Below are 12,005 nucleotides of genomic sequence, written 5' to 3' on the forward strand. Positions count from 1 at the left end.
AGTTCATCTTTCCATGAACTTGGGAGATTTTGCTAAACTGCCATATTTCCTGCTGATTCTATTTCATTTTAAACTATATGAACAGAAATACAAACATTTCTGAAAATTTTCTAAATGTCCAATCAGTAGGAATGACCTTGGGAAATGGAGAAGAGCCATACCCAGAGGAGCAGTCAGATAAGTAGCAGCTTAGCCCACAGGAGTGTGGGTGCTGCAAACCTCTCAGAAGGTATCCTCTCCCTAATTTCTGGGGCTGTAAAAGCAACCAAGAGAAATGTACTTTCAGGCTTGAAAGATTATGTAATAAAGTAGAATTGGTTTATCTGGGAGTGCTTCCTATCTTACAAAGCCGAGAGGGTGGTATATATGTACATACCAAATCAAACAGTGGTTTAATTGGATTTAGCAGCATGTCATTCTGATTTAGCTATAAATGATCATGACCCTCAATAACATTACTGAGGATTACTTCAGAATAGGCACATACAAGTTCATGCTATCTCAGCGACCAAACTTGACCGAGAATAGATGGAGCAAGTAAGCTATCAGACTTCTGGTTTGCCAATTAGCAGGTCATACTTTTAATGTTACACCTGTTTAACAAGCAGCAACAAAATAACTCCCAATCCAAATTATGCTGCTGAAATAAAGAAACTCTGGGATAATCAGAGGTTATGTTCACATATAAGGATTGTGAACTCAGTTAATTCTAAGTGCATGTCTGCTGTATCAGACTGCTGAGTTCTGAAATAAAATAACAGTTATTTCCATTCCATCCATGCATCATCTTGGAGAGGCAGATGTAGAAAGGAAATGGTTGTAACATTCCTGACAATGCAAAAAAGCTTGGGGGAATGTCTCTAATGTAATTGCTCTTCATGACAGCATTAATCTTCAAAAGCTAACACTCACAATAGGAAGAACACTGCAGAATTTCCCCTATATGGCACCAGTCTTTTCAAGCAACCTGAGACCATAAGAACTGTGTTGGTTATGGTTCCTGCAATACAAAAGAAAAGTCAGTCTGATTCTATTGCAATTTACAAAGTTCTGAAAGCAAACACATTTTTAAAGAAGCAAAGATGAAAACTGCATGTATTTTATTGAAACATCTTAAGTTATGAAATAACAATGATACTCCCAACACTTGCTCATGAAATGTAGTTTTACTGCCACTACAATTATTTTAATACAATGCAGTGCTTGTACCATGTAACAGACATCACAGTTACCATACATTTAAAAAACAAATAGTAAGTTTCCAAACATTACTACACAATGCAGTGTCATATATTGTAAAATACAAAATTGTTTTTAGAATACCCTCTGTTACTTGAGTTAAACACGCTAATAATGACTTTATACTGAGTCGCTTAACTGTTAAATCATATTACAGGCTTAGAATTTAAAATGCTTGTTGGTGTCATCTATACTGATCACCTACTACAATGATATTTTGAAAATATAGATGTGATAAATTTTACACAACAAACGTTAAGAGTTTCACAAAAACATTTAACCACACATGAAAATCATGTGCTTAACAATTTATATTACAATAACCCCAAATTATCTTATATTTCTAATTATTTCCTTTTTAAAAACCTGTTTAACTAATCTGTTTTCCATAAGCACTAATTTCAATCAAATTAATCATGTGATCATTATTCATGTTGCAGAGCAAAAGATTGCTGCACAAGAGCAAAAGCTGTTTCTACTAAATAGCAGTATGTAATGAGAAAATGAACTGTACCAGTTCAGTCTGCAAATGGAAATTACATTATGAAATGTATGTTTTGTTTTAAGCTCTTTGCAGCAGAGACAGCCCATCCAGGAATAAAAAATCTAGACTTAGCATTTAACTGCCAAGCTTTTTTTCTATTTGCAGGCAAATTATTTTATTATTGATCAAAGGTCTAGCACTTCATTTGCACTGGTGTCCTTGTACACCCTTTCACATGCCACATTCCATCTAGAAATCCAATATTCAACCATATTTTATGATTTAAGGGAAAATAATGATTTCCTGAAATTCACCTCCATTTGGCAACAGAAGTGAGATCTAATGTAATTCAATGTTACAACGCATTCACGTAAATTCATAATTTTAGTTCCAGAAAATTCCAGAGCATTACTTGCTGTTCAAATAGAAGTGTGAAGTGAAATTGCCAGATCTAATCAGTTTTAAATATGAAATTAAGAAAGACAAATGCTAGACTTCTACTACCTTATGTCATACATGTATCCCCATGTTATACAAGTATCCCCATTTACACTGTTAACATGCTTTAGAGAAACATAGACAAGCTTTAATTTAAAGAAACTTTACAACTTGAGTTGCAGTGCCTTCCTATCAGTTTTTGTTTCTTAAAACATACTTGTTTTAAGAATATACATGAATGGTTGTCCTCAAATAAAATCTTGGTATCACCAAAAAGGCACCAAATAGTGCCAATTAAAATAACAGCAACAGCAGCAAAATTATTAACATAAACAATGTAAAAAACCAAATTATTGGAACACTTAATCCTATCCCAAGGACAGATTTGCCATTCAAGCATTGAATTACATGTAATTTTACTTTGATTTTTACTCACTTCTGCATGCTCATCTTCCTCTTAAATCTTGCTTGGAAATTTCAGGGGGAGGGGGATGAGTTGCATAGGTGGAATGGAAAATCTGATCCATCAGCATCTCCACATTTCTGGCAGACTGACACAACTGTACTGCAATACATACTAAAGTAAGTAGAAATGGATAGAGAAAGGCTTTCCCTTCCAACTCCACTACAAAGCACCAGACAGACCTGTGTGCACCTTTAAGCCAGTACAAAATTACAGTAGCATAAATTTCTTGCTGTTCCAAAGGTTTGGAAGAAAGGTCCAAAGACAATTCTGTCCAAAAAAGAAAACTTGATGTAAGAGCAGAGCATAATGCTAGCTTATACCCAATAGAGTCAAACTAGGTTCAAATTGTATTGGCCTCTAAGTTAAAAGAAACTAATCTAGGCTAAATAAATGTTTATTTAATGCTAGCAAATTTTAAAGAGTTCTGCTTATTGAAATATGGACCAAGAGAACATAGCAAGACCTCTCATTAATCAATTATCTTACATTTCAGGTACATTTGGACAAATTTTGTTCTTAATTTGTGCTCATAAAAAACTCTTAGAAAAACACATTAATCTTCTTCAGATACTGACTGGTTACTATTTCTCTGATAGAAACTTCTAGAGCGAGAACTGGAGTTGGCATGTTTCCGTGGAGATTTAGATAGTGATCTGGTAACTGAACCTGAGCGCTTTGGATGTGAGCGTGACTTTGTCCTTGAAGTAGAGCGTCTTCGGTGGGAGCTGGATGGCGATTTCTCTGCATATTTTGAACACCGCTGCATTGATTTTGACCGCGATCTTCCTCGAGAGGTAGAATTTCTTTGAGGTGTGATTGATCGTCTTGGTGAGCTGGAATGCCTTGGAAGAGATTTTGAGCGAGACTTAGATTGACTATAAGAATGCCGTCTACGTCTTGACCTGCAAATCATCCACAGTATTAGATCTCTGCTTGATCCAAACAACTACTGTAGTTTATTTGTCTAAGTTTCCTTTATTGTGCGTTCTAGGCAGACTTTATACCCAAAGTCCCCAGCTGTTTTTTGAAAGTAAGGAAACTACTGTGGACATTTTTAAAAGGATTTAAAACAATCCCAGAAAGTGAATGTGGATGGATCTTCCTTAGACAACATCTCTAAATTGTTTAGCCTTCTGCTGAAACCAAACACATTCCAAATTGTATTTTGTATATCTTGTGTGTACATTTTGTACCTTGCAACAGCAACAAGAATACAACCACTAAGAGACAGCATGCAAAGCAAAAATAACTCAATGCTTCAAAGTTATAAAATATAAGCATTTATAGATAACTCTACATTGTGGATCAACTCTAATCTCTACTCCTAGTGTTCAAATTATTTTTTAAGGAGACAGATTTACTAAACCTATACATATAACAGATGTCATTATTCATTCTTTTACATGGTTTCTATGCCATTCTACTCCAAAATAACTTTGAACAGCATTTCCTTTCCCTCATTGGTTACCATCTTTGCTATTATATTCTCTTGAAGCAGTTTATACAATTGAATCATGCCCCACTTTATGAAGTAGCATTTTTTTACACTGGTTGATATTTAAACTACTGTATTTTTCAGATTATAAGACGCACCAGTGTATAAGACACACCAAGATTTCGAAGAGGTAAGTAAGAAAAAAAAGGGGTTTGCCCTCCCTGGCCCCCAGAAGCTCTCTGCAAGCCTCCCAAACCCTCTGCACACCCTGTTTTTGCAAAAAACGGGTCCATTTTTCGCAAAAATGGGACGAGTGGGGTGGGGCTGTGAGAGGCCAAAAATGGCTGTATTCGGTGTATAAGACGCACCAACATTTCCACCCTCTTTTAGGAGGGAAAAAAGTGTGTCTTATACTCCGAAAAATACGGTAACTTACTCTTTAAAGCTGTCAGAGTGTCTTCTACTCCAGCCCCATGATGAACTTCGGCTACGTGTCCTCCTTCGGCTACGGCTTCTTGATCTTCTGTAATCCATTGGAGAACACTGGCGACGTTCTTTTGACTTCATCTGACCTGGGGCTGGAAATTAAAACAAAACTGGGCAAATGCAAAAAAACAGAATCATCTTACATTGTTAGCATGCTATTACTTTTACATTTTAATAAACTGTCCCTCTACATTGTGAGTGTCATGATTTTTGTGCTTGTATAATTCTAAGCAATATGAAAATCTACTTTCTTAAATAAATATTTGCAGAATAAGTAAGTGATGTGTTTATTTTCACTTACTTTTGCGATCCCCTTGTGCAAACTGTATTTCAATTTGCCGGCCACATACCCACTTTCTATTGAGGTTATAAAGAGCATCTTCTGCATCACGAACATCTTCAAACATGACTGTCTGTTAAGGACACTTTAAACATGCACAAAGCAAAAAAATGTATCATATAGCATAGACCACACACTCAAATGTTTTTAAAATAAATGATCTTATTTTTATATTTTACATAAAACTAAACTGTTACATATTCTATGTGGTCTCTTAATTATAACAACATTTCATCAAGGTATATGCTAAGAAATATGTAAAGTGTGAAAGGAAGATCACATCCCCATTCATGAAAAAGGACCAATGGCCACAATTCACTTTAAGGTGTTTACTAAATGTTTCAAAACACTACTGGCTTTGCATTCTATCACTACCAAGGTCCCAGAATAGAAGGTATCATTACCTTATCATATAATCATTCCAATTTTGCACAGGCATGCAAAAATTAGTACATAGATTTTATTTGCAAGTATTATCTATTACAAGGTTGGTGGGTATTTTATGTGGGACTTCAAAATCCTGGTCAGCTGTGTTTGGAAATGTAAATCTCCCTTCACACTTTGTCTATATTCACACATTATAGACATAATTGTTTTAATCATGGCTTGCTGAATCATACTGGATGGATTTACATAACATTGGCCAAAAGTAAACAAATGCAATAAATCAACATCTGAAACTAGTCAAAAGCAGCAATGGAAGACAAGTATATCTGGTGTACTGCAAAATATGAAGCATCTCAATGTCACAAACAAAATAGAGAAGACTGAATGCATTATAAATCCAAAATTCTTTGAGCACTGAAACAAATACAAAATTTCTGCACAGGCTAACTTCATTTCATTTCAATGGCATATCTTTGTGTAACAAATCTGCTTCTTCTTTTATACGAATGCCAAAAGTCCTGACAGGAAGGAATTCTCTGTATAATTGAGCCCTTATATCTCTAGTACATCTTTGAATGGGTGCAAATATAGTTACGGTATGCACCTTGCAATAAGGGTCTTCATTGGCATCTAATGGATAACTAGAGTTTAAAATTTGAAAATATAGTTCAATATTCTGCCACTTATTTTCATAATCATCTGACTTTCTTTTCGTTTTGCTGTTTTTTTAATTCTTTTACAACAAATAAATTTTGATGATATAGAAATTGTGCTAGATAATCAAAACAAGCACTATTGCACTTATATCTATTTTGTTAGGGAATAAATTAATAGAAAAAACCAACAAATATTCGTATACAATTATTTTGTATTAATTTAAGAAAACAGTATTTAAAACTAGAACAGTTATAAACAAACAAATTCTTGACTTGAAATGTAAGAGTTTGAGCGATAAGATACAAAAGGAAACTTTGTCAGTTACCTCCATGTCACTTGATCTTGACCGTTACTCTTTTGGGCTTGCTAGATGGACTTGACAAGGGCCGTAGAACCAACCAAATCAGACTTGGCTTTGACTTTGGAACTCGTGCAAATGTCGGAAAGCCGAAGCCTTAACTTGGTGTTGTGGCTTTGTCTTTTTCCTTGAAAAAGGACTTTCCCTCTTCCAGTTTTCTTTTTATCTTTTTCCACCCTCCCTCTTTATTCCTTGAAGCTTGAACTTTAAGGTGTCTTTTGGCTTGCCTGCTTGGACTCTATCTAACCGGGTTCATTCAAACTTTGGGGTGCTTGCCAGCCACTGTGGACTGCTTTACATTTTCTGAGACAAAGAAATAAATACATTAAGTTAGGATGCAATAACAACAATGCACCGCAATAACAATACAATGAAATAAAGGATATTGTATATAAGCAAATCCTCGTGGGCGTCTTGTGTAGAAGTCAAGCGGAATGTATACGTCTACTACAGGGCCATATCGACCAAATTCACGGCGCAAATCCTCAGGCCTGAAGTGTTTTAGAAATAAGGCAAAAAAACATGAGTGTATCTCTATAATGGCACCTGGTACCCATGAAATGTTTTCTATATTTAAAAATATTAAAGAAATACTTTGTATAATCCTAATATTTCTTGTGGTATTAATTCAAACTTTAACCACTACTTTGGTTACTTGGGGAAATCAAAACTGGCAAATATTGAGTACTTTCAAATATATGACTATTATATTAAGCAAAAACAGACAGGAACCTTTAAAGCCTCCCTCAAACTTTATTTTTCTAGTAATGGACAATTTTTATTTGTGTTTATTATTTGAACAGTAAAACAATTCAGGCAACTAAATGCATGACAAAACGGCCATAAACAAGAACAAGAAAAACATCTCAAAGTTTTTTTTCCTTCCTGAAACTGCTATTTATACACTGCTCTCTTTTCAAATCTAAAGAAAGAGTACAATTTAGCCTTGTGAATACCAGGACCTATGAAGATGAGAACACTATGGAAAAATAAAAGCACACCTTCTTCTTTCACAAATATAGTGGTAGCTGAATATGAAGTCTACAATTAAACTGATTCAGGAAAGAGAAAATGAAAATGTCTTTACACAGTAAAAATGTGATGTAGTGATGAGTTTGAAAAGGGTTACAAGAACTCATAAAAGTGATCATGCACTACAGAGAACTGAATAAATGGGGATCAGAGAATCATCACATTTACTGAAGGACCTATACTAATTAGTAATTAAGAACTGCATTTCTACAATACATTATACTATGTATTGTATAATATAACCTTAAGTAGGTTAGTTATAAACATAGTAGCTGCAGTAGAGGACAAATATTAAGATGTTAGATTAGCACTGGGGAAAACCAGGTTAAATTTCCACTTTCACCTTAGCATCTCACCTCAGAATCTAGTTATCCAGCTCAATCTAACAGACATTCAAAAATTGAAATAGAGAATGCTGTACAGAGAATGCTGAATGTATGAATGGATGTGCTACTTTGAGATCCTGGAGAAAAGGGCAGGATATAACACATATAAAAAAATCTGCACAATGTGTGAACTTTAATTGTTATTTTTTGAGTCTTGGTGCAGGAGGGGTCAGAGTTGACCTAACCTATTTGATTAAATCCAATAAACGTAATATGAACTCAGAAAATGATTAATTCAATATCCACAAAATCTGTGTTGTACAAATGGAATCATGGGCTAAATAACTAGGTATTTATACAAATTTCTGATAGGTTGGACATAATAATCATTTATTCATTACCTAAAAAGAAACTTATTGGACACTTATCATAGATAATGAATCAGCTACTCATTGCAAATAAACAAAAATCATATTATAAACAAGGGAATTGTCTCACTTCTCTAACAAAAATTAAAAGAAATTCTACTCTGGTTGGAACAAAGCCTTTGCATTCAAAAAATAAAATAAAAATGCTATCTCTAAAAACTGAAGGAAATCCCTAGAAGCCTGGATTTAAACAAACTGATCCCAATTTACATGAGTCTCATTCTGCTATATGTATAGTTAGTGCATAAACAGTTGTTTGATTCATTGCTTGTTGTTTAAGTATAAGAACCAATAAATAAAGATGGAGTATCCGAGTATCAAAGTACATATTTCAAAAACGTAATTAGCAAGCTACATGGAGGGTGTGTGAAAAGAACGGTGGTACAGATCCATATTAGAATCTTAGCAAGCAAATTTTAAATGTTTAACAGACATGATCCTAATCAATTTGCCTTGCACAAAATTAATATGTTTGTTTCAATAGAGCATTTCTTGATTATGTACCTTTTGCTGGTGCAAAAGGGCCAATCTACATTGCAATTGCATTGTGATGTAAAACAATAATAGTATTTCCCCACTGTACAGCTGTAAGCTAAATTGAATTCTCCCCAAATTTTTATTGAACAAAAAGAAAATCATTAATTGCTTATTTCATCTTTAAAGAAACAGGTAGTTTAATTCTGAAATTCCCATTAAATGAAAGAGGAATTGCAGAAACCCCAATATAAATGCAGAATATGATGCCTTTCATCCTAAATTCCTGTGACAGTATCTCTCCTCATTGAATATTCTGATAGAAATGGGATATAATACAGTAATGAAAGTGATCATATTCACTGTCCTTGTGCTTTCTCATTCCACCCTTTCCTTGCTGCAGAAAGAAAGCTGCTAGATCAACAGCAGGTAAAATAACTCACTAACAACATCCTTGCTTTTTCCATCAGTGGGAGTTTCCACAGCATCATTTTGTTTGTATGTAAGCAACCTATAATTTATGGATCCCTTACAATGAAAATAAATTCAGTGAAATTGTCAGAGAAGTTTCCTATTCCCAAATAAATGGCAAAGGCCCTTTCTCTATTGGTACCTAAACTATAACACAAACATGGCCTGAAAGCATCTTTATTTTATCAGATCTCCTGATGTTGCCCTCATCCATGAGTGAGATAAACTTAAGATGCACTTGGTTGTAACACTAAAGGAATGTTTCCCTCCTGCTCTGATATCATCATGGCCAGTTTTATCACTCATTACCTTGGGGATCAGGGAACTATAAGGAGTTGAAACAGAAATTATAAAGACAGGATATGGTTTAGCAATGATAACAGCAGATTTTATAGGGATGTAGTTTCCTGTTAACGAAAGATAGAAGGGAAGTAGTTCAATAGGGGAAAGAACTATACAAACACATTTTAGTTCCATTCACAAAGTATTGCTTTATAATTTATAGTCAGATGTGTGCAGTATTTAGATTTGAATAAAAGTGTTTCAAATTAGAAGTGAGTACACTCTGTATTTCTTTATAACTCCTGAAAAGAGCCACAGTAGCAGTGTGCGCTCAGGAAAATATTATATGAATTCAAGAGGCTTTCAGAAGCAGCAGCAAGATAGGCTGCCTTGTCACCATCTTGCAAAGTATTAAACATATATTATGCAAGATTGCCCAAGACATGCGTTCTGTTCTTTTTAGGTCCCAGGAAGACAGGATAATTAAAAACTTTTAGATAAAGATCTCCTATGTGAAAGAAAAAATGTTTCAATAGGTTTACTATATTCATTTTTGAAATGATAGAGGTAAACAGGATCAGCCCTGATTATATTTAAGTGAAGAACAATTTGGAAATCTCTGGATTGATGATTAGAATGGGGAATAAATGACTCAACTCTCTCTCTCTCTCTCTCTCTCTCTCTCTCACACACACACACACACACACACACACATACAGAGAGAGAAACAAGGCAATTTTGACAATACTGCCGAAAAAATTGCATGGATGCAATTACCAGGAGCCAAACTCAATTTGGGAGCATCTTTACCATATATATTAGAAATGATTAAATGTTAATTTAATCAGGGAACTGTACTTAAATCAGTTAAAATTGAAAATTAATCTATATGATACTGATGAAACACAGTAGACACTTTATATCTACTTGAAGTTAAGATGAGGGCAAACAGCTTATCATTTAACATAAGACAAGTTATTTTTAAAACATACCAAAAACTGAAACCTATACCAACAACTGGATGCAAAGTTTTTGCCTCTTCATAGACAGGAGACAATTTCAGCAACTACAATCCACTTCCAAATTATAATCTGCACATCTCAAAATTTACAGTACCTACCTTTTATTTAAAAAAAAAAATTACAGAAGACTAATTCCCATTTGCATCATTAAGTTATATGACTTTCAATTAAACCTCAGGCCTGGAGGTAATAATATCAAAAGAAAAGGAAGGTGAGATTGAATCCACGGAATTATATCCTTGGTCTGATTTTAAGCTTATATTTCACCCAAAGCACACTGGAAAGATAACAAAAATCAGTGAAGGTCTTCCCAAATCTTGGGACCAACGTGTTGGGGCATGCAGCTACATTCCCCCAGAGAAACATACTGCTATGGTGATACAAAAGCAAGTTAAGTTTTCCTCGTAGGAATTAATTCGTTGTCCCCTTAAAGCAAGGCGTGGGGGAGACTTGACACTGGAGGGGGAAGGGAGAGAAGAAATCCTGCTTACTTCTTAATCTTATGGCGAGGCTTTTATTTATTTTTCCCCCTCGTGCTTTTTCCATTGTGCGTTCTATGGTGGTTTTTTTTTTTTAAAACACCCAATAAATAACATTTTGGGGAAAAAAAATAGCAAGGAAATGAACAACGTTCTCCTTGGGATAGGCCCCAGAGGCCTTGAGAAGCAAAGCTTCGCCCAGTAGGTTTAATATTCGGTGCAGGTATTAAATGCACAGACGTCGGTGGGGAATTAAAAACAGAACCTCTTCGAAAATGGTGACGCTTTCTTCCCCCCTAACCCGGGCCGCTCGTCACGCTCCGGCCGAGCCCACGTTGTTGCCCCGCCGCCCTGCTCCCAAAATAGAGAAGCGACGGGCCCCGCTCTTCCGAAAAGGCCCACCGCCCTCCCGCAGCCGCTCCCTTATGACTCCAGGCCGCCTCCCTCCACCGTCTCCTCACCTAGTGGCGTCCGCCACGTTCCTGACGAAGAGCGAGGTGTTGGGAGGCCGCGTATAGCGGGACATGGCGGTCGGAGGCCTGGGATCTCCCCTTCGGGAACTGATCAACGGCGAGCCGAGCAAAACGAGCTCGAGATGGAGGAGGAGGAGGAGGCTGCAGCTGCGGCAGAAAAGGCCGGGATGGAGACGGCGAGCGGCGCCGCGGCGGCCACAGCGAACAGAGGCCCGAAAGAGTCGGCGAGGGGGCGGGAACAATGGCGAGAGCCGGAGGTGGAGAAAGAAAGGGCCGCGCAAGTCTCCTCCTACAGGTCGCGGCCTCGCTAGACACCGCGGGAGCTGTCCCGGGAACTGGGGGGGAGACGGAGACGAGAGGAGGGGGAATGACTGGATTTCCTATGGGGTCGGCCGGAGGCTTCGAAACCACCGCGGAGTCTCATGCAGCTGGGAAACCTATCAGGCTAAATTCTCAGTCGAGTTCTGGCAAATTTTAGAAGCAGCCAGACATCCCGGGTCCTTCAGTGGTTCCCTCCCTCCTTCCCAACTCTTCAATTTATTTCATTCTCTAGCATCATTAAATAGGAACTCTCCAACGATAAAGGTTACTGAAATAAAAGAGCAATCCGTCAAGAGCCGTAGGGATGCAAGAAGAGCAAGTTTATTATTTATTTAGCATTACACCTCCCTTCCCCAAGATTCTGGATTTTTTTTAAAAAAAAAAAACTACTTAGGAAGTCCAATAAA

The 12,005-nt window shown here is 36.4% G+C and overlaps 1 protein-coding gene across 3 annotated transcripts; it reads right to left on the minus strand.

Annotated features, from left to right (window-relative positions):
* Positions 1–557: 557 nt before the first annotated feature.
* SRSF12 (serine and arginine rich splicing factor 12) lies at positions 558–11,527 on the minus strand. Of its 3 annotated transcripts, XR_015731383.1 has the most exons (6): positions 11,266–11,527; positions 6,677–6,781; positions 4,850–4,953; positions 4,499–4,640; positions 2,598–3,469; positions 558–1,000 (listed from the first exon to the last, which is right to left on the minus strand). XR_015731383.1 is itself a non-coding variant. In XM_034408961.3 (5 exons), exons 1-5 carry the CDS (start codon positions 11,328–11,330, stop codon positions 3,181–3,183), a joined length of 705 nt encoding a protein of 234 aa, XP_034264852.1. In that variant the 5' UTR covers positions 11,331–11,527; the 3' UTR covers positions 1,084–3,180. The 3 variants fall into 3 exon arrangements, 2 of the variants coding, with proteins under 2 accessions (XP_034264852.1, XP_034264851.1); XM_034408961.3 differs by lacking the exon at positions 558–1,000 and having other exon boundaries at positions 1,084–3,469; XM_034408960.3 differs by lacking the exon at positions 558–1,000 and having other exon boundaries at positions 1,084–3,529.
* Between the last annotated feature and the right edge of the window lie 478 nt (positions 11,528–12,005).

Source organism: Pantherophis guttatus, chromosome 1, assembly GCF_059756535.1.
Source record: "Pantherophis guttatus breed Tessera chromosome 1, ASM5975653v1, whole genome shotgun sequence".
Lineage (NCBI taxonomy): Eukaryota > Metazoa > Chordata > Lepidosauria > Squamata > Colubridae > Pantherophis > Pantherophis guttatus.

Excerpts from the sequence above, each read along its gene's own strand:
- SRSF12 (XM_034408960.3), bottom strand. The coding sequence starts at position 11,330 with ATGTCCCGCTATACGCGGCCTCCCAACACCTCGCTCTTCGTCAGGAAC. Across the intron at positions 6,782-11,265 it reads AACGTGGCGGACGCCACTAG|GCCTGAGGATTTGCGCCGTG; the intron begins GTGAGGAGACGG and ends AAAACACTTCAG. Across the intron at positions 4,954-6,676 it reads CGAGGATTTGCTTATATACA|GTTTGAAGATGTTCGTGATG; the intron begins ATATCCTTTATT and ends ACAGACAGTCAT.